Here is a 22,761-nt window from a genome sequence, read left to right as displayed (position 1 = left end):
AAAGAAAATTAAATCTTTTTGCTCCCAGGGTCCGCCGGTATCAAGAATTGGGGGATGTTGTAGGGAAAGGGAGGCCCTCTTACCTTTAATGCTCCTTGGCAATGCACCAAGGACCAAGCACTCCCTGGGAAATCCAATCTGGGGGTTGAGTCCTGGCAGGATTTAGACTCAAACAAGAGCATCATTCAAGCTAACGAGGGCTGGAACAAGTAACATCACTGTGAGGATCTGACTACCGAGCGTGCATATTAATCAGATTAACTCGTTTCTTGCTTTTGCTGTTGTGGCAATTGAACTGAGGTAAGTCACTCTCCTTTGACACATATCTCTGCAGCCTGTGGTAGGAGGAGCTGTGGGCCCTGGGCTCTCAAGGCAAGGCTGGCAAAGACTAAGGAAGGAAGCTTGGCTTTCAGGAGTTCTCCCCTCTCGGGCATCTAGGAGGGCAATGGAATTGATCCAACAAAGAATGGAATGGCTTTGTAATGTCAGGACCACCTACAAACAAGAAGTGCTGTTATGTATTCAGACAAACTAACGCCTGCTGGGTTGTAGGGTTTGCTTCTCTCCCTCCTGGGTTTGGGGGATGAATTCAGGTGATTTGGGCTCACAATAGCAAGTGCTTTTACCTAATGAACCATTTCCCTGGATCTTTTAAATGGAGCTAGCAAACAGTAAACCCAGGGCATGGAAGTGGATTAGTAACCACCACAGACACAGAAGTGGAGACCCCTCCTTTCTTGGCCAGCTCTTACTGTGCTGCCTAAACTGAAACATTTTGCTCTTGGAACCACAAGTCTCTCAGGTCAGGCGTGCACTACCATGCCAGACACGGAAGGGTTTCTAAAAGCTGGTTTTGCCTAGCTTTGTGCAAAACCCCTTTAAACGTTCATGTTTAAACATGTCGGGGAGGAGAGTCCCTCTTAGGTTTAGGGGTAGAGTTACGTGTGAACGAACAATTATCAATACATTAACAAGAGAAGGGCATACAAAGTTTATCGATGGGGATATCTGTAGTTCAGACACTACTGTGTGCCTGTGCGTGCGCGCGCGAGCACGCGCGCCAAAGGTCGACATTCGTGTCTTCCTTTATTGTATTTGGGTTTTCGTTTAATCATACAGATTAACCGTTACTCCACAGCTATATGTGCATGCAGAGCTACTCTGCTAACATTTAAGTTGCCAGAGGTTGTCTGAGGGAGGTTGTCTGAGGGAGGCCAGGACTCAGTGTCTTCCTCTGTCATTCTCCACCGTAAGGGCTGGGGGGATGAGGGGGATACGCGGGGGGCAGCCGTTAGGAACAAGGGAACTAAGGAGGGAGGACACTGCAGCAAGTTCTGTCGATGTCTACTCCTTGGCGTTGCCTTTCCTTTCCAGTGATTCCAGGTCTGTTCTTGGTACACAGGACAAGGCTGGCTACCCATTGTGACTTCTACAGAGGAAACTACAACCTACATATGGCCTTTAGTGACCTCCGGCTCCCTCCAAGGCTGTTTAATAAAAACCATGGTTGGACCGGCAATAGAATGATCCAAATAAGAAGCATCCTTTCATTCTATCTCCCAACGAAATGAACACAGACCAAGAAGGGATGGAGAGGTAAACAAATCAATTCATAAATGAGCTGGACAAAAAACAATGGAAGACGTTAGTGTGTAAATGCTCACAATGTTCTTTGGGAAAAAAAACCAAGACGACACAGTAACAGAGTGACGAGAAGGAGGACGGATTTCCTGATGAACACTTGGAGGCTGGGCTAACTTAAGGCCTGGATTCCTGGTCACAGGAAGAGAGGGTGATTCTAAACACTTCCACACTGGGCTTCCGCAGGGCACTGCTCAGTGGTTCTAATGGGGTTGCCTTAGTTTCATGCCTTGAGTGCAGGGAGGTTCAACCCCCATGCCAGCCGGATTACCTTCTTTGAAATACCTTAGTTCCTCCTCAGAGAAGCCTGGCTGGTACAGCCATCACCCCAGGATTTGCAAAATTAACTTCGCTTTGTCTTACTGGGCATTTTTTTTTTCTTTTCTTTTTTTCCGGAGCTGGGGACCAAACCCAGGGCCTTGCGCTTGCTAGGCAAGCGCTCTACCACTGAGCTAAATCCTCGACCCTTTGGGGCATTTTTTACCCCTCCCCCAATGACATATATATTCTAAAAAACTTTACGCAACCTATACACGCTCTTGTAGATTTGTTTTTCAAATAAACATGTGGCTTAGTGCTAGTGTGTGGAAAGTACTGACATCTTTAAGTGTCATATTATAATCGGATTTAATGAAGTACCATCACTTATTTAATCCTAATTAACAGATATTTACATTGCTTTATGTTGTGGGCACCAAACATTCTGCAAAAATGTACTTTTTACACAGGCCATTTTGCATGGGGAGAATATTTGAAGGATCTGAGGATATTTGAACTTTATAGACTTTCTGGGTTAAAAGACAAAAGACACTCTGGTTACTTATTTTGTGTAGGTGTCTTGGCTGCATGTATGTCTGTGCACCACCTTCCTGGTGACCCTGTAACCACTGGATCCTCAGACTAGAGTTACAGATGGTAGTGAGCCGCCATGCGGGTCTCGGGAATCACTGCTGGGTCCTCTGGAGGAGCAATCAGTGCTCTTAACTCCTAAGCTATCTCTCCAGGCTGTTTACCTTTACGAGACCAAGCTTTAAGGGAGAGTTTAAATTCAAACAAATCTTGATATATTCTTTTGGGATAGCATTTCACTAATAATTTAGGGAGATAATCACCACATAAGACCTATCAATAAAAGATTCCAATTTCTTCTCTGTACCATTCGGGTCGTGTTTTCTTTGTGATTCTGATGCCTTATAAATTCTTCATGGCAAATAGGGCTGATACCTAAAAACACCACAGGAAATCTGAATCCAGTTTTATGCCTACTGTTTGGTAATATTTCAAATGTGGATTTTAGGCAAATTAAAAAGTCCATCAAGGGTTAAAACTTTCTACTGAAAAGCTAGCCACAAGGAAACAGAATCTGCAGTGTACTTCATCCACGATGCCCTAGCCATCACTGTGCAGAGCATTCCAGCCATGGAGCCGACACTCCAGAGTTCTCAGGTCAGCTGGCTTGAACGCTGCACGAAGACACCCAAGGTTTGGCTCTCTTCCCAGACGTTCATTTTGCTTTTGCAGCAAGTTTGGTCATGCCTGGAAATTTGCTGACCCCAGTACTTGGGCTGGTCACTTCTTGAAAGTGACACTGATTTCATTGGTCTTTGGGTGCCCCAAGATTTTAGGGTTCTACTCTCCAGACTTACTGCAGTTGTGAGTTCTCTAGTGGGCTATGCTCGGGAGGCTTTGGCAGGAGGATCCGAGGTGTAAGAGGAGCTTGTTAGTTGATTACAGAACATGGAGATTTGGAGGAGAAAGTTGCATACCCAGGCACGCTGGAGTTCCAGCTGGAGGATCCTTATCTTTAACTGTCCAATGGACTGAACTTATCTTTTACATCTCTGGCAAACGGCCACTCCATAAAGGTCAGCCAAAACTTGATAAACTGGGTACCTTCCACCATCATCTGATCCCACCAAGGAAGAGCTGAGAGCCTGCCTTAGTTACTGAACTATTTAGGACCCAAGTATGTGTTGACACACAACTGCGGGCATTTTTTGGATGACAATTCCAAAACAATTAGTGTATTCATCATCTTGTTCCAGAACGCTTTCTCGGGCACACGTGAGGAACTAATTGGAACTTTAAAAATGTACGGCAGGGTGGTGGACATGCCAAGGTGATGTGTTCTGCTATCACATGCTTTAGAACATTCTTTAACTCCCCCCTCTTTTTCCTGCAACAAAAGACCCTGTGTTCTAAACTCGAAAGGACACAAGAATGTGGACAGTGTAGTGTTTAATGAATGCTTCCCTTGTTTAGTACAACCAAGAAGCAGGACAAAGGCCAAGGCGAAAACTTGGAGGCAAGTTCTAAGTAAATTAAAGGCATATGGAATATTTAATTGTCAAGGCAAAGACAAGGCTCCACGATTTAGCTAGAAAACAGATCGAAATGAGCTGTGAATGAGACAGTGGTTCGACCTGATGATCTCACTGGTTTGCTGCAGATTGAGCATGCTGCCAAATTCATGGAGTAAACAGAGATGGCTGACGGTATTCTGATGGGTGGCTTTCTATTCCAACTAAAATGGAGACACCATAGGCTCTAAGTAGTAAGTACCCGAACAGGAGAAGCTAATGACAGCTGAGGCAAGACCATCAGCAAGAAGAAACCATTACAATGGTATAGGCAGAGGCACGTGGCATCCAGAGATCATCTTCAAATCCAGCAAATTCCATACTTTCCTTATTAGAAACCATCTCAAAAAAGCTATAACGGTGCCTTAGGTTTTTATTGCTCTGATAAACATAATGAATAAAAGAAACTCAGGGAAGAAAGGGTTTATCTCATCCTACAGATATAATCTATCGTGAAGGGAATTGAGGACAAGGGACTCAAGGCAGGATCTTAAGTAGAGGCCATGGAGGAACACTGCTTACTGGATTGCTCTTATGCTCAAATTCATCCCTTTAAGTAACTCCTGGGACCACCTTCCCAGGGGGGATGCTGTCTACAACAGGCTAGGTCTTCCCTTCCACATCAATCAATCAATCAGTCAACCAACCAATCAATCAACAAAACAAGCCCACAGATGTGCCTGTAGGCCAATCAGATGGCATTTTCTCAATTGAGGTTCCCTCTTCCCAATGACTTTGGGCAGCTTATGTCAAGTTGACAAGTCAACCAGGCTTTGGGGGTTGGCTTTAGACTTGAGAACTATTATCTTCGAAGCTGTGACTGTTCTGCGTTGTAAGATCCGAATGTGTCATTTGTGGACTTCATCATCTGATGCCAAGGAACACGGTGGCCAGTTTCTGGTAGGATGCAGGATGTGGTGGTCATAGCTTGTGAACAGACAGACTCCACTATCCTTCCATTTCCATAAGCATATTAACTAAATTCTGGTTGAGAAAAGTTGGGACTGGACAATGCCAGCTAAATGTCAAGATTTTTGCCATTCAAGCTGATCACTGCAGAGATAAACTAGGAATCGTGGATGCTTCCACAAAATCGAAGGATCTGTGAGGATTCGCTTGCCTTGTCTGACACCGATGGGGAAACAAGGGGAAGGAGACCCTCCTCGGACTCTGACGGCAGAGCAGAGCGGGTTTACTGTGACAGACCGAGGACCAGAAGAACATGGCTAGGCTTTCATGCAATTTTTGTGGGATCAGTTAATATGTTTAAAGGCCAAGATGATGGAGAGGGTGTGGTCACTGCCAAGGGAAGTTTGAATGGGACTCCAGGTGATGTGTCGGTGCCTGGTCACCCAGTGCCGTGGATCCAAGCCAGTGAGGACAGAAAGGAGAGTGACCAGTACTGAACGTTAACAGGCTTTCCCCATCGTTTCCTAAATCCAGCTGTTTGCTAAGCACGTTCTTTATGCTATGTATTCTAAGTATACTAGGTACTTCAGTGTGCACAGACGCTCAAGCTCAGTGAGAACTCTAAGCCATGCTATGTACATCCCACAACAATCTCTAGCCGTTTATGCCCAAAGGTGGCCCCGATGCCAGTCCTCCCTGGGCTGAGCACACACTTTTTTCTTTTTTAAATCCTACTCTAACAGCAATCTGGCCAGGTGGAATCATCCTATGGGGTATTTCCCAACATGCCCTGAGAACGTAAGGGTGGGGAGGAAGTAAGCCGCACTCTGTCACATATAAATGGAGACACGCAAGGTAAGAGACAACGCTAAGCATGAACCCGCCCTGTTCAAAGGCTGGGTGTATGAATAGTCAGCAGAACTGCTTTTCCTGGTCTCCAAAATACACGCGGTACTTACGCTGCATTTATTAACTTACAATGTAAGTTTTGGGAATGACCTTGCTGCTGTCAAGCACGAGATGAGGAGGACTGAGGGGCAAACACCGATCCTGCTGCATTCATTTCCTTCCTTACCGTTTGCACGTGCCACTGGAAAGGAAGCCTGTTTGCCTGGGGTTGTGTCCCCTGCCCCCGGTACAAAGTGTCTCAGACATGCAAGGAAGCCTGCTCAGATCTGCTCAGACTCTCTTTACGAAGCCTGGAGGAGGAGAGGAGGTAACTCCAGACACAAGTTATAGGCAGTTAGGCCTGTCACTGGTAAGCCTAAGAGGGGTGCGCATGTACGTGTCCCCCACCCCAAAGCCACTTTCTACCCTTAGGGATTTCCTACTAACTTTTGAAACAGGCTGTCTGCACAAAACAGGATTGGAGGTTGTGACTTGAGCAGGATGGACGCTCACTGCCTTGTCAGATGAAGGTTCCAGATGAGGGGGTGAAACTGCAGAATGAACGAATGATCTATGCTCAGGATTTCCTTAGTAGAAGCTTGTCTTTTTGGCGAAGTTTGCACCCTTTCCAACAGCACCCGGCTGCTGTGAAATGCACTGAATACAGCAGATTCTGACATCCCCTTTTTTTTTTTTTTTTTTTTTTGAGATGAGGTCTCAGTGTGCAGACTTGGCTGGGGAACTCTATGTAGACCAGGTTGGCTTTGAACTCAACACTTTCTGCCTTCCTAGTGCTGGGGTTAAAGGTGTGTACTATCCTGCTTGGCTTGAAGGAACCTCTAAATTTGCCATGTCTCACTGACTCTCTGGCAAGACACGTTAATATCTGTAGACCATGTTTAGGAAAACTATCACTGCTCTGGCTTTAAGACTTGACCAGTCTTTCCTTGGAGATCCCACTGCTTCCCCCCGTCACTGTGCATCTGGTCCCCTGTTAAGCCTGTAAACTTTATTTTCATGACTTTTGCTGCTATATGAAACGGAAACAGGGTTTTGCAGAGGACTCTGAGATTTACAGTCTCCAGACTGGAGAGACGGCAGAGCAGTTAAGGCCACTGGGGGCTCTTACCTGTTGGCTCACAACCACCTCTTAACTCCAGTTCCAGGGAAAGCAGCCTCCTCTTCTGATGGCTGCTGCCACCAGGCTCGCATGTGATTTTGGACACGCGGGCAGAAACACTTGTAAATATAAATCTAAAAAGATATACAAAATCCACACAAACTGAAACTTGAGGGCTCTTTGGAAATATTCCCTGGAGACCAGGACAGAACACATATCTCAGGTCACCACCACTGCAGGACTAAGGTTCCCTCAGGGCTTGTGTTCATTTAGCACAGGGGTAAGGAGGGACCTGAGTTGCATGGTTCAAATCCAGCCTAAGCGGCCCAGCTCCTGGCAGAAGCCTGGGGTCTGTGTGGCAGCAGGGTAAGGGTGCGAAAGGAGAATGCACAGACCCCACGCTCGGTTTGGTGGGTTCTTTTTTTCTAGACACTACTGGTACATTGTCTTTTCAGCTCTGCCTTGGCCACTAACACCTCATAGACATTGGCCTGTTTCCATAACTAGTGCAAGATTCAAAAACATTCTAAAGATCTTTCGGTCAGTTTCTCAAAATCTTAGATGGCTTATTCACTAGAATCAAAGAAAATAGTGACCGACAAGGGCCAACTTCTTATCTTTGACAGTGTTGCAGGTGCTGACACTGCACTCGCTTTACGTGTGTTATGTACGTGTGAGGGCAGGTGTCTACTATGACAGTGTACAGGGGGCAGAGGGCAGTCTACGGGAGTCAGCTTGAACTCGGGCCATTGGGCTTGGCTGTCTCTAACCACTGAGCCGCCTCCGTGGCCCATGATCTCTTTCCTAGATGTCTATTGGTGTCTGTGTAGCACACCACCACCCGGGCTTGCTTCGAAGTCACTATGCAGCAGAGGACAACTGATCCTTCTTGCCTCTCACCTCCCACGGGCTGGGATTACAAGTGTGCTCCGGGTTCCTGTGCGGGTGGCGATTAACTCCAATACACTCCATGTATGTTTGTCAAATACTCCGTCGGCTGAGCTCCAACTCCGCCCCACCCCCGCTTCAACCAGCCTTAGGCTCAGGGCTAACCTCGAGCTTTCAGCAGCCCTTCCAGCTTGGCTGCCCGTGTTCTGGGACCCAGGCGCGCTGCACCATGCCCCACTTGCTAATGGTGCTGAATGCTTTACAGTAAGGGAGGACGCGCCCAGAGAGAGAGACTGAGGAGAGTTCTTGGGTCTGAGAGCTTTGAAGCAGGCACAAAAGCTAACTTTCTGATATAAGTCTAAGGCTCTCAAGGCTTAGAAAGCCAGTGCCGTTTTGTAATTATGTCCTGAGATACACTTAATATTGGATTATATGGAAAGTGCACCAAAAAAGTACAATTACTGCTGAAAGAGGAATAAAAAGCCGCAGAAAGGCCAACCTTAAAGGAAGAATAAGACTTAACTCCAAACAGAGCCTTCGTCCAGCCTAATTGGGTTAAAGTTTGTGTGACCAGCACGCAAGAGACGCAGCGTGAACACAGGGAGAGAGGAGAATTTTAATAGTATCAAAATCAGGACTTTTGGGGGCCGATTTAGTACTTGCTGGAGTAAAATTGCCAACTGTTACTTGGTAACCGACTTAGCTTCTAAATCATCAAAATGACACATACTCTGTATATTACTTTAGTGTATACAAGCACATCCCGTGATTACATGCAGAGACGAGGAGACGAGAGCTCTAAGACCAAAACTGCCGCTGCTACTGATGAGACGAGGGGCTGAAAGCAGTGTCCAGAGGCGCAGAGCATCTGCTTCTGACAGACAGGGGTCTGAACGCTGCTCTTCTCCAGAGCTGACAGAAACTCAGTGAAATCCGACTGTTGGCGCGTGAGGAAAAGTAAGTGGACACACTCTTTTGCTTACAGGGGCACGCTCTTCCTTTCAGTTGATATTAAACAACGCACGCTCAACCACCTTTAACGACAGCATAGGACACGGGCCTAATTTTCCTGAGAGTTAAGCGAGACCTGCTAATAAACAGGCTATGAAGCTGACCTGAGTGACCAGAACCTCCAAACTCAGACATGGTGCTTCAGCCCCGCTAGCTAAGTCTCGGCCGTTAGAGCAAAGGTGCCTTTGTCAGCCACATGCTTGGTCGCACAGCCTTGGAACTGTCAGGCACTAGAAAAAAGTGCCGTCTATGGTGCGAATTCGATGGCCGCCGAGGAGCGGGCAGCACTGAGGGTAAGGGGTAATACCACAGAAAGCCACAGGCTCTGCCGCCCTGGAGAGAAGAGCAGGAACATGTGGGCTGACCAGCTCTGCTCCCAGCTGCCGAGGACTGCCGGAAGCTGCAAAGCTCTTCACACACAAGACAGACAGCACCTTGAGTGGAACCTAGGGAGAGCCACCAGATGTGAGTGTTGGCTACGGCAGGAATGGCTACTGCTCCCTTGATGTTAACTCCTCGTCTGAGTGTAAGAATCTGGACGGTATCTGTTAGGTAACACTGGGCTTCGTGGCCATCTCTAACCTACTAACGTTTGCAGGCTTCTCCAGGTCACTCACGAGTGACGTCGTTAAATAGCACAGGGAAGAATATGGTCTGGCTTTAAGCCACACTCTCTCCATTTGCTGTGTAATCTAATGCAAGGCACTTGAAGAACTGGTGCCTCTGTGTACGAACACGTGACGTGGTAATGTGTTCACTTACCCCAGGAAGCGGATACACAGACGGCTGGGCGCTCCAAGCAGACGGGACAGCACGGTGGAAACATCTACAGCCCAGAAAAACCCCAGTGCCTCAGTGTCCACTTCCTGTGCCCGAGTCACCATGCTTTCCTTTCCTTTCCACAGTAAATGTTAGCGGCGGCCCACGCCTTCACATGTGTTAGCTGTTTGGCACACAGATATTTATATATTTCAAGTCATCATGTTCTCTAGTCCAAAGCTGTTTCTTAATTTTCTAATACAGAGAATCCAATACACACAAATGTGGAGTCCCTGTGCTGAGAACATTTAACTTTCTCTGAAGTATATGAGATATCATTAAAAAAATAAAAAAAATAATTGAACTAGTGCTGTGTGAAACCATGTTTTAATGAAAAATAAAACAAAAAAAAAACCAAAAAAAAAACCAAAAAAAAAAAAACCCAACCCCAGACCCCCTGAAATTCATACAGGATCAGCTACTCATTTACAAAAGATGGAGTTTTGAGAAAAGGAGCCTCAACATGATACAGAGTAGATGTGGCAAAGAGACATTAAGCATGTTTCCTGCGCTGAAGTAAGTAGGGGTGATAAATTATAAGTACAGTACTTCAAATATTGCTTTTTAGCATTAGCTTTTCAAAACAAGTTAAATTTAGGACATTTAAAATCTGCTATACTCTTCTTTCAAAGGAACTGTGGGCACAGAAGCCTTTGCAGAATCGAGAAGCCACGATGCCCCCTGTAGTCTTTGCAGAGTGGACTGGCCTTCAGGCACGTTAGCGCTGTCACGCCTTTTGGTTACTACGTTACGTTAGGCTCCTCTGGGGAACTGGGCTGTGATGGCTGCCTTCATGCAGTTCACCTAAGCCCACCACACTCCACTCTGGTGATTCTCTGCAGGGGCTCTGCTAGACTCATAATCAAAATGACAGAAACATAAATAACTCCTTTAGAACTGAAAATGTGGTTTTTTTCTCTTTTAAAAATAAAATAAAGTGCTTTTAAATTAAAATATTTCTTGCCCTTAACAAAACCGGAACCTTGGAATCTCCATGTCTTGACACATTTTTTAACAGAAAAGTTTTGGGCCATTCATATCCGTCCAGAGTTCAGATTGAATCTAGGCTGGTCTTTGCCTCACTGTCATGCTCGTGCTTGTACATGAATGTTAAAAGAAAAAGAGCGACATCCAAGGATGACCAATAGGCAGTGTGCGACGTGACGGCTGACCAATAGCGGCTCTCCACAAGGCCTTCTCTGAGTTCGAAGTCGATCCTGTGCTCCAGTTCCACTGCCAAGACAAGAGTTAAGTGACGTTACCATGTGTTTGGTGCAGGCAGGAGACAGTGGGGTGAAAAACCTAGTCAAGGGAGTGACTTAAGCTGTCACATTCTTCACTCTCAACTTATGGGACACTGGGAAAGCCAGAGCAGCCAGGGTCCTACTGTGCAGTCTGTCCCTGCGCCCAAGTCAGCAAAGAATAGGAAGGAAAGAAAGTCAAATCAGTTTGCTTGCTACTGTGGCATATTTTTTGGAGTTCAAAAAAGGGGGCTCAATTTAAGTCTTAGATGGCTGTTTCTTATCTGTCTTCCTTGAAGACTTTCCTGCACTTCCGGGGAAGTGGGTAGGTGCCTCCTCAGTTAGGGAGGCCCTACAGAAGACTCGCTTCTGTGAGGATATGTTCCACAGCAATCACATTTTAGTGTTTAGATTATACCCATTATTACCTCACAGCCCAACAGCATTCCTCCCCTCATAAGGCCGACTCCCTTAAAGGCTCCCCTCCCCAAGCCTGCATTTATCAAGTGGGCACTAGCCTGTGCCCAGGACATTGAAGTATTCAAAAGAATCCACTGTGTAGCTGGAACAGTTAAACTGAGGAAGAGCCTGTGGCGGGAAGGGCTTTACCTATAATTTGCTGCCTTCCAACAATTCCGTGAATCCAATTACGACTTTCCAAAACCTACAAAGAGTCCTTGCAATACTGGAGAGAAATGAACAGCTCAAGGCTCTCATCAAATCTCAACGGGTTAACGTAATGGATCCTCCGAAAAACACACTTGGAAAATGACAGTAATGACAGCAGACCTGGCCTGGCAACCTGTTTGATTCCTGGAACCCACATAAAGGCTGAATGAGGGAACCAACTCCACAAGGTGTCGTCTGGCTCATATATATGGAATTTACCGCAAACACACACACAATACATAATTTAAAAAAAAAATGGCATTATGCTACTCAGGCTCTCTTTAAAAACGGTCCACAAGCCATCCGATATTGCACAAGATCTCTCATGGCCCTACTGGATACTAATTAATCTGTTTGTTCACTTCAAAGACGTCAGAAGTAAAAGGCGGAGTTATACATAAGGAGTACCGCTCTAGAAAATGATCCTAAACAAATGCTCTGTTAATGGTAGCTTCACAGGGCTCCGGTTTGTGGGTTTGTGAGCGTACGTACGTGTCTGCCTAGGGAAGCGTTCAGAAGAGGCAGAATGCTAGGCTATCAAACACTTGGACAGACCACCGACACAGCACCTTTTACAAAGGTCTTTTAACTCTAAGCTTTTCATTTAAGTCAGTCAGAAATTTGCTGAAATCCACGTGCATTTACGTAGAACACCTTTATCTGTTATTTTAGTAGGCCATGGGCCTTCGCATGAGACTTGAAGGCACAGTGACCCACAAAGACCAGGCTATGAAGATGAGAAAACTGAATTCACAAACATGATGAAGAAGAGTCAAGATGAAGCAGGTTACAAGAAAGAGAAGAGGCAGGCACGTGGCCGTGAGGATTCACTCTAACGCTGCGGCATGTACCACTCTAGTCCAGAACTCTGCTGCTGAAACTCTTTTTTTTTTTCGGAGCTGGGGACCGAACCCAGGGCCTTGCGCTTGCTAGGCAAGTGCTCTACCACTGAGCTAAATCCCCAACCCCAGCTGAAACTCTTTTAAAGTCAAAGGGACACTTTTCCTTCTAACAAGGTCCTGACATTTGTTCTTGACAAGCTGTGACTGGACTGTCCTAAATGACTGTCATCATGCAGCTACTCTATTCTATTATGTGCTCTTGTCACACTTGTCCACCTCTAGCCAGCTTTCCCCAACCAACTTGCTGATTCTCCCACCTTCCTCTGGGCCCTCAGAGCAGCCACTGCACATCTTGTTGGCTCTGAAGGAAGGAAGGTCAGGGGTGAGTTGAGTGGGCTGTGTCCCTGTCCTCTTTTCATGTGGCTCAAGACTCTCAAGGGAGAGGTTTTACTTGGCAGCCCCACTGCACGGCTGTACAACGTGCTTGTGGTCAAAGCAGGCTCTGATGCACGTGTACCGGCTGTCCTGGTTACTATCACTCCAGGCTTTGCTGGGACTGCAGAGGGTGATGGATTCTCCTAGTTTCTCTAGCCCACTGGGATCATGGGGGAAGGAGAAAATAAAATCACCTTTTCTTCTTTTTTCATGCTTCAGATAGCTAATTGTAAAATCTCTTAAAATGCAAAACAGAAAGACCTTTGTTCCTGGGCAGATGGAGAGGAAGAGTGAGAAAGCAGCTGTGCTGTAACACAGACGCGTGCACGCACGCGCATCTTCAGGCTGCACGGTGCCCTGGGAGTCGGTTCTCAAGGGCTGGCCTTTGGTTGGTTATTTTAGACAGTGTCTCTCACAGGTTAGGTCAGCCTGGCCAGAGAGGCCCAGGGATTCGATCCCACTTCCCCAGCCCCAGTGGCATTACAGGTGTACCCTGCAGTGCCCAGCTTTTTGGAAAGTGTGTTTTGAGGTTTGAACTCAGGTTCTCTTATAAGCACTTTACCGACTGAGCTATTTCTCTAGTCTAATATGAATTATTTTAATGGAAATGTTTGTCTATGACTACCAATTGGAGAGATCCTTATATCAGATAATTTGAGGGGAATCCACTGAGTTAGGCCACTCTAAACTCTCTGCTCTGGAGGTAAAAACGGAGTCAGCTTGTTACCCTCAACCGCTGTTTAGGAACTGTATTAGTAGTATGTTTGCTTGATAACTGAAAAAGATGCATAAGAATGTAAAGGTGGTTAAAATAACAAAGAAAACCCTGAACACATTTTTAAACAGCAAAGATAAAATTCACTATCAAAAAGAAAAACACCAAAGAGAAACTATAGAAGAAATGAGAAGTTAGTAGGAAAAGTAATTTTAAATTGTTAAGATTAGTCTTTAGTGACAGATTCAGGATATGCTGGGAAGGAAGACTGGGAATACCTTTGCACCAGTATCACTACGTTAAAAATCCACCCCCACCCCCGTGAGGGACACGGCATACTGTGTGGAATGAACTGACGCTATGGCGGACCCCAGCCCAGGTGCGGACGGCAGACATTAGCAGTGTGGGTGATGGGGTTCTCTGTGGCAGGAAACTGTATGGCTAAGTACAGACATGAAAGGAACCGTTAGCCTGAGGCCTGAGGACAGTACAGCAGACAGACACAGGCCTACGCCCTCTCCTCTCTCAAGTCCTTCTGTAGGAACGCTGTGTTTCAGCATCTGACTTGGGCATGAACTCTAGCATTGATGAGGAGCACAGAGTCTGCAGTAGGAGCACTGAGGCAGCCCTCAGAGGAGCCGATCCCATTTCTCCCTGAGTGGATCTCTAGGGAGAGCATTTTCAGGGTACTGAGCCACTCCTGACATATACCATACCGAGGCTATCATCTTTACTCTGCATTACATTTTCCGGAAAAAGAAGTTGTGGGAGATAAAAGAACGATTCTTGAAGTCTGAAATCTGTGAAGAAAAACAAACAAGACGCTGTAAAGGCAAGGCTGCTAGTTACAAACGGCCTTCAGTGTCGCAGTGACCAATCGTTAAGAGCCACATTCCAAATAAGCTGATTAAGCCCAGCACACAGAGAGAGGAGCTCACCTCTAGGCTTCTGTCAAGGGCTCCTTCATGGAAATAGGAGCTCAGTTCAATCCTCAAATGGAATGTCAGAGTCTGGTAATAGCTCAGATACTCCTCACACTAAGTGCTAATTCATGTTGTAACCTACAGGCCAAAAACCAAACCAAACAAAAAACAAACAACCCCACCCCCCAACCCAAAACAAAAAACCACCTAGCAGGAACACAAGAAATGAAATCATAAAACGCTTTAGGATAAGCCAGATCTTTTCAGAAGAAATTAAGAACCGCTATGTAAGATGTGTCAAGTGGATGAAAATAAAGGACACCTGACAGGATTTATTCTTCAGAGAGAAGACAGGATTGATCACGAATTCAGGCTGTGTCCTCCTTACCCTCAGATAATGAGACTCAGAGACAGTGGCGGCAGAAGGGAGGCTGTCCGGAAGAGCTGAGGCAGTGTGGGAAGGGAGCAGGAGGGAGGAGGCCAGGCACCTGATCACAACAGCCAGATTCCACAGAGATTTAAGGAAGAGAGAGTTTCAGGATTGCAAGATAGCAATTATGGCATAAAAGTCAGGATTACACAGAAGAATTCACTACCGAGGCAAGTCCAAGAATCAGGAGTCCCTGTCTAGAGCTGACTATATGAAATAGAGACTCACGATTATCTCAGACGTAGCTGAGACCACAGGTGAAATTTAACATGAGGACTGGCAAAGCGTTTACATGCAAGCATGACACAACATGACTGGGTGTAGTCAAGCAGGATCAGAGGCTGCATGGACGGTACACACTAGGGTCTGGGTCTGAGGGTACCTGTGTGATGATTTCTGTTTTCTACATTTAGAGCAGTACCTAGAACAGGACGGGGTCTCTCTGCTCAGATTCTATATGTGTTCACTCCTTTTTCTGGGGGTCACTGTTTCTGGGAGCGTCTGGCCCCAGTGTGCACCCTCCCATTCCCCAGCATCACGGCCATGCACTGATAAGATCATGAAGAACCCTAACTTAGTGCCATGTGACAAATTTCCACCAAAATAATTTTTTTTCAGAAGTTAACTATTTTGATTTCTGCATGACACTAAAGTTCATACATTTATAATCATGTTTCTAACTAAAAATAAGAAAAAAAATCACTAAGAACTCAGAAGAAAAGTGAGCTTTACACAAATACCAACATCTAAAAAGAATTGTTTACACGTGGCCCTAATGACTTGCAAACACAGTTTGAGCACTGGAAAGGACTGACAGATGCTGTTGCCCACGTAAGGACGCCAGCCCCGCCCACTGCCTGTTCCCCCTGGGGTGCACTGAGTGTGCACAGACTGGGCAGCCTCTTGGGTGCCACCCAGACCCGTCTGCTTGCTGGACATTTCAAAATTCAGGGTGGCAGACACAGTAAGAACACAGAGCTCCCAGTAACTGCAATGGAGTCTGTTAAAAGGGTTGGAGGAGTCCATCTCTTGCCAGCTTCACAAAGGGAGCGGGTACTTTAGCATTTGTCTCTCCTTACCATAGATGGGAAGACACAAAGTGCCAGTGCTATTACTGGACACTTAAAAGTTCACCGACAAACCAGTTTTTTATAGTTATGTACAGTTTAATTTTAAAAAAATTAAAGTCTACTGGAAAAAAAGTCCACCTTAATGCTTCCTGTACCTACTCATAGAACCCCCTGCTATCCATTGGTAACCAGGGCAGGAACAGAAGACAGAGTGGGACCCAATAGAATGCCTTGCCTTGGAGGGCTCATAAAGCTGCATAGGAGTTTGTGGTTAGCTGCATAGGAGTGTGTGGTTAGCTGCATAGGAGAGTGTGGTTAGCTGCATAGGAGAGTGTGGTTAGCTGCATAGGAGTGTGTGGTTAGCTGCAGGACAGAGCAGATTGTCAGAGAGAGGACACATCAATAGTGACACGAAACTTAAAGACGTATTAATAAAATTGTACTTTGTAGAAGCTAGGGGTGCCTACCCTAGCGTCTGTCTTGTGACCCTTGTGCCAGAGAGTCCTAATCTAGCAACTTGCCAATGCAGACACTAAAACTACACTTGCCTGGAAAATATTCTTTTTTTATATTAATTTACTTATGCCTAGAAAAACATTCTTTTTTTTTTTTTTTTTTTTTTCGGAGCTGGGGGACCGAACCCAGGGCCTTGCGCTTGCTAGGCAAGTGCTCTACCGCTGAGCTAAATCCCCAACCCCTCTAGAAAACATTCTTAAAACACACATTACCTTTTCTTTAAAATGCCTAAGACCTGTGTGGATCACAGGGTTCCTGCTCTGCCCGCCCTCCCCACCCCTCCCGAGCTGGAGATAGAGCAGGGAGCTGAAGCAGAGGACTGTGGGACTAACATGCAGAGTCGAGGAAGCCGGAGCTGCTGTGCGGCAGGGTCTGCGTGGCCACGGTGGTGGTGGAGGGTGAAGAGACAGGCTTCTTCTCCTCTTCCGCTGTGTCCTTAGGTGGCTCCGACGGCTGTGGTGTGGAGGACCGTCCGAACCTTGAGAACAACATTCCTCCAAGCCCCTTTCCAATGCTAGCAGCCCCTGCATGGCACAAAACAGGGCAGTCGGTCAGTCTGCTGACTCCGCTCACAGCACCCTGGAGGGCACCACCCGGAATTACAGCAGACTGCAGAGGGACTCAGCCCTACTCACTCTTCCCCAGGGTGGGGACCTAAAAATACTCCAATTTTACTGTAGATTTCAAAGAATGATGTTTAAAAGAAGTGAAGTATAAATTCTAAAACTACAGATATAGGAATATACAACAAAGGCAACCAAGGTGTTACTTTATCCCAATCTTCACTGTAATGAAGTATATGGCAAGATTAAACATTTTTAACAAAAGACCCATGCTGTTGACATGGGGACTTTACCTACTATTAATGGGTATACGTCTTACTAAATTTATGCTATAAAAAGCCACTAGTAACCTTTGCACATGATGTCAACTAGCAAGCAAGTCTGATAGCTCAGGCCTACTTAGAGTGCCATCTTGTGGCACTTATAAAGAGGACAGTGTCAGAAACAAAGGGCAAATTCAAGTGCTATGCTGGCACAGAAAGTTACTCGAGGAGAGACGAATATCCCTACTGCCTAGGGAAGCAAAAGGACTAAAGAATTTCACTTTGAGAGGACATCGGAGTCCTTGATGCTCCCAGAATGCAGAAGAGCAATAAAAACAACAGCAGTTTTAGGATCCCTCAGCAAGTCACAGAGCCAAGACTGTAAAGAGCAACAGAATGTCCTTTCTTTCTGTCAGTCTAGTCAGAGGATGTCAGAGAATCTGCTTCAGTCAGCAGGGAAGCTCATGCAGAAGATGGACGGGGGTGACAGGTAAGGAATGAGCAACGTACCCAGTATGCTCGCTTTGCCAATGTTAGTTATGGATTCCCCATAGTGGCGCCGAGATAAGACTGGGGAGGTTACAGGGCTCGGGATAGCTGCGATGTTCTCACTCTCTGAAGCTGAGGTAGGCTCTTTTGCTGGGTTGAGAAAGTTTGGCTTCATATGCTCATAAGGTAGAGGGTTCGAAGTGTTGTACCAGTGGATCTGGACTGGAGAAATGTTGCTGTAGTGTTTCAGAATCAATGGCTCTAATCTGTAGGCCTAGATTTTTAAAAATGCAAAGAAACATGACATTAATTCACAATTTCTGGATTTTAGTAAAATGTTTATCCCTAAAGCTGTTGAATAAAAATCTTAGAGCAAGAATTTTAAAAATGGCTATTTGAAAAACATTTCTGTTAATACGAGGCTGTCTAATTACATGTCCCTAATAATGAGAGTATGAAAACAAAAGAAAAATAACAAAAACTGAGTTAGCTTTGACTGCCAGTGTCTACTAACTCATTTTCAGAGAAAAAGACTGTTTTACTAATTCTGACATGATCTAACAGGACTTTTGTCAGACTCACAAAGCTGAAGTGGATGACGGTCCAGACCTTATTACGCTTGATTTCAAACACGTGACTCCAGCAAGAGTCTAACTTGAAAGCCAACGAAGGGAAGCGTCTAGCAAGTCAACCGTTAGTAGTAGTGTGGCTCAGATTCTCTCCTGCCACCAACCCACGGCCATTTGTTACGTCACAAAGCTCTCAGCGCCGTCTTAGAGGAAAGGAGAGCAAGTCTGTAAACCTGGCTGGTGCAGGTCTGCACAAGGCATTACCAGAGCATTAGGACAAAGCACAGCAGCTTGGCAAGACGCCCGCCTAGGACGTGAGAAGCTCTGGGTTCGAATCCCCGCACCAGACACAGAAAAAGTGAATTTGAGATGTTCAAAGAAGACAGAACTCCTGGGTGAAGCGAGACACAGAGCCATGCTGGTCACACAGCCATGCTGGTCTCAGAAGTGACTGCCGTGACTGTGGTCACATCTAAGCCTCACACTCGCAGGGCGGTCACCTGGCAGACGCTTACTTCTGCTCTTCGCTGGGGCTTTCTCTCATACAGGGCGGTTGTGAGCTGAGACACGGGGGGCTTTCTAAAGCTCCGTCTGTCAGTCAGTGTTTAGCTGGTACCAGCTTCAGGTCTTTCAAAGGACATCACACAATTACAACAAAGGCCAATTCAGATTCGTTGTGTGCGGTAGAGAACCAAACCAGGTTCCTCCTGCAAGCTACGCACGCACTTTACCACGGGGCTGAACTCCAGCCTGAAGGCTGCGTCCGTCTATAAACAACCCCTCAGCTTCACTAAAAACCTGGACATAACACCGTGACGTGCTTACATTAAGAAACGGTAAAAAAACAAAGGTAGTACAAAACTGAAAAAACCCTGAGTATTTTACACTTTCACTCAACTAAATGCATGGCTTTACCTCCTTTCTTGCTTTTGGGGTAAGAGGACTGCCAGACTTACGTCAATTTTACGTTGTTGTTCTGAAAAACATTACTTAAAGCAGGACATTTGAAGTCTATTACTCATGTGTTTATTTTTATGTTTAAGCACTGTAACGTGTCGACCACAGAGGTCCACTCTGGGAGTTGCTTTCCGCCTTCTATCAGGTGGGCTACAGGAGTGACCTCAGGCGGACAGGTGCGTGGCAAGCTCTCCGGCCAGCCTTTGAAGCAGGTTTGATCTTACTGTTCACAGGCCACCAAGATTAAAACTGCCTCACGTTTAAAGTCTAGGAGGCGTTGCCTCCTGTCCAGTTGTCCAGGGATATTACTGTTATAATTGTTTAAAGAGAGTTGGTTCATGTATATGTGGACCATGTGCATGCAGTGCCCATAAAGGCCAGAGGAGGGACCTCACTGAAGTTGGATTTACAGAGGGTGGGAGTCATGTGATGTGGATGCTGGGAACCACACCCAGGTTCTATGCAAGAACAGCAGGTGTCTTAACAACCACCTCTCTGGTCCCTGATGTTACCAGTGCAATAGGAGACCATCTCAACATTTTATTTCATGAACTCTGAATGAACCAATACACAACCTTTCCCAATGAGCCAGATAATGAATTTCCTTGTTTATGCACAGTGCCTGGCAAGGTTTCTCACAGAGCATCAGCTCACTATCTAGGAAGTTCATGCTGAAACTCACCACTGGGTCTGTAGGATGAAAAATATTTAGTAAGCGGTTACAGATCTCTCTAGGTAAAATGTGGTCTTGACTTCCGGTATTTCCTGGTCGGATGCCGCGTAATGCTAAAAAAACTGCTAGTGGAGATCCCATACAGAAGAAATTCTCAACCTAAAATGAAAAAAAGGCCATCCTAAATTTAGCAAAAGCTGGAGTGTTATTTTCAATAGAATCTGAGGATAACATGTTATATAATAAAGTATAAACAATAACATCACCTCTAAGTACATTTGCTTCAAGTAAGTTTTGCCTATATTACACTAACTATGGCCATTAGCTATCTTATAATAATTTTGATTAATTTAAAACATAACAAGTTAAAGCTGAGGAAGGGAGACGGTGAGGAGAAGCATGCCACTGTTTTCTATCCTAGACAGGCACACATTGAACCAGGATGTGTGTGACGGATCAAGATCACTGCTGTTCCCAAGAAGGGGGAGCCTCCAACTCTGAGGGCTTTACAGAGGTGCAGCAGGCCAAGGCCGGTACAAGACAGTGAGGATTTCTACAGCGGAGGCTAGGGCATCAGTGCTGGGAGACCAAGGGACAAGACTGATACTCATGTAGACTAAAGCAGAGAGACAGGTACTGGAGGATGTTTGAGAAAATAGGTAAGACAGAAAGTCTGGGTGTAGGAGAAAGTCTACATGGGACGACAACATTCAGATCTGACTCTTTAAGTAACATCGGACTCTTAAGGAAGATAGTCTTAATTCAGAACAGAACTTAACCCATATTTGGGGAGGCTTAACCTGGTAGTAGTGTGTGGACATTCCCCAAAATTGGGATACTACTGATTTGGGGGGAGGGGGATCTCTTAAAATAAACAAGGCAAGCGACAGTCCCAAGTAGGGCAGTGCAGCTGTCACCCGTTGGGGACATGCGAGCATGGAAGCTGGCCACGGTTCCTGGAAGGAGATGGACAAGAACAACTTCTGGAGTGTGCACTTCCACTGTCGCTAAATCTTATTTCTGCTCATAAGTTCAAGATCTCTGTAGTATGTGGCCGAGCAGGGGTACAGAACTGTATCTTCCCCCATCCACGACTACATCCCCATCCCCATCCCCATCCGGGTAGTGGCAAGAAAGTGAATGAGCCGGCCTGGGTGTGCTCAGAACATGGACAGTTCTACATTTAGTCAGCAGGAGGAAGGGGAACTCTAGAAGACAGGGTGAAAGAAAGACCCAGAATTAAAAAGGCATCATGCGGGGCTGGAGGGATGGCTCAGTGGTTAAGAGCACTGACTGCTCTTCCAGAGGTCCTGAGTTCAATTCCCAGCAACCACATGGTGGCTCACAACCATCTGTAATGAGATCCAATGCCCTCTTCTGGCCTGCAGGCGTAGATATAAGCAGAACATTGTACATAATAAATAAATCTTTAAAAAAAAAAAAGGCATCATGCAAGTCAGATTCTAATCTTAATATCCCATCACATCTCCCTAACTATACTGTGACTGTCTTGGCCTCCAACTTTGTACACCCGTTACTCTTTCCAAAGAGACCACAGAGTGACTTTTTAGAATGAAGCAACACACAGGAATATTTATTTTGAATGAATATTCTGAAATGGTGCCTTCATGTTCCTGAACCTGGAGCTCTGGAATATGCTACCACCAAGCTGTGCCCAGTCCAAGGAAAGCACTGCAGAGAGCGGACACAGAGGATACGATCCAGCTCTCCTATAGAGTCAGAAGGGCAGGAGGAAGGAGAAAAAGCAAGCCACACACGTGGCTCATGTCTGTACTCCCAACACTCATGAGACTGAGGCAGGACTGGGACTTTGAGGACAGCCTAGGCCACACAGTAATTTCGAAATTAGCCTAGTCTACTTGGCAAGATTCTGCCTCAAAAGATAAAGAAGGGTGAGGGATTGGCTCAGTGGGTAAGAGCACTCACTCTTTAAGCAGAAGGACCTAAATGTGAATCTCCCGAATTCATGTAAAAAAGCAAACCCCGGGTGTGGTTATGCAAGCCTGTAGCCCCAGAGTTGTGGGGCAGCAGCAGGATCCTGAAATCCTACAAGCCAGCCGCCCAGTCAAAATAGCATGAGAGAATCTGTGTAAGGGCAACAAGGCAGGAGACAGAGGAAGACATCTGGCTTTGTGCTCTGATCTCTTATGTAGGCTGGGCAAACACCTGCACACTCAGGTGCAGGCACCAGACACACACACTCATGTACCTACCCATACACACACTCACACTCTCACACCAGCCTCCCTGCAACATACCAAAAATAGGTGAGAAGAGAAGTTATGACATTCTGTGAAAAATGCTTCCTGACTGGCTAGTCCCTGCCTAACCATGTTAAATTGGTCCTCTCATACTGTACTGCTTATGATGGCTGCTGCGTGACAAGCATGCAGAGACACTGTTCTCTCACAGAGGCTAGACTGCTTTACTTATGACCGTAAGATAATTAGAAGATTGAAAAATAATTGATTGTGTACATATATGATCTGTATGTGTATGTAGGGGCATGTGTGTACACATGAGGAGGTCAGAGGACCGTTGTATAAGGTTCTCTCCTTCTACCTGAATGTGGGTTGCAGGGATTGAAGTCAGCCCTGCCGAGCCATCTCGGCATCAAAGAGTTTTAAAAACAGGAAGGTTAGGTGTTGAGTGTAGCCCCCGATTTACTCAGACATGAGTAAACGGCTTGGCTAGCATCACTAACAGACAGGACAAAACCGCAGGCAAACCAACGTGTAACTGTGCCTCA

At 45.9% G+C, this 22,761-nt stretch overlaps 1 protein-coding gene and 1 long non-coding RNA gene across 8 annotated transcripts in view; one reads left to right on the top strand and one right to left on the bottom strand.

Annotated features, from left to right (window-relative positions):
* Window positions 1-230: 230 nt before the first annotated feature.
* LOC116913069 lies at window positions 231-1,521 on the top strand. Its single transcript, XR_004389590.1, has 2 exons — window positions 231-300; window positions 1,403-1,521. It is a non-coding gene; the product is annotated as an uncharacterized LOC116913069 (long non-coding RNA).
* Window positions 1,522-9,949: 8,428 nt separating this feature from the next.
* The window catches only part of Ddhd1 (DDHD domain containing 1), a 65,693-nt gene continuing 52,881 nt past the window's right edge, over window positions 9,950-22,761 (bottom strand). For 4 of the 7 annotated variants that reach the window (XM_032917195.1, XM_032917199.1, XM_032917196.1 and 1 more), the window contains 5 exons: window positions 20,001-20,150; window positions 17,814-18,066; window positions 16,810-17,001; window positions 14,255-14,338; window positions 10,059-10,869 (listed from right to left, as the gene is read on the bottom strand). In XM_032917195.1, coding sequence (XP_032773086.1) covers window positions 10,688-10,869; window positions 14,255-14,338; window positions 16,810-17,001; window positions 17,814-18,066; window positions 20,001-20,150 — 861 coding nt within the window. In that variant the 3' untranslated portion in view covers window positions 10,059-10,687. Of the gene's footprint in view, window positions 10,870-14,254; window positions 14,339-16,809; window positions 17,002-17,813; window positions 18,067-20,000; window positions 20,151-22,761 lie in introns of all 7 variants that reach the window. The other 3 variants (XM_032917197.1, XM_032917201.1, XM_032917202.1) reach the window with 2 other exon arrangements.

Source organism: Rattus rattus, chromosome 12, assembly GCF_011064425.1.
Source record: "Rattus rattus isolate New Zealand chromosome 12, Rrattus_CSIRO_v1, whole genome shotgun sequence".
In the NCBI taxonomy this organism is placed as follows: domain Eukaryota; kingdom Metazoa; phylum Chordata; class Mammalia; order Rodentia; family Muridae; genus Rattus; species Rattus rattus.
This window is presented reverse-complemented; position numbering and strand designations above follow the sequence as displayed.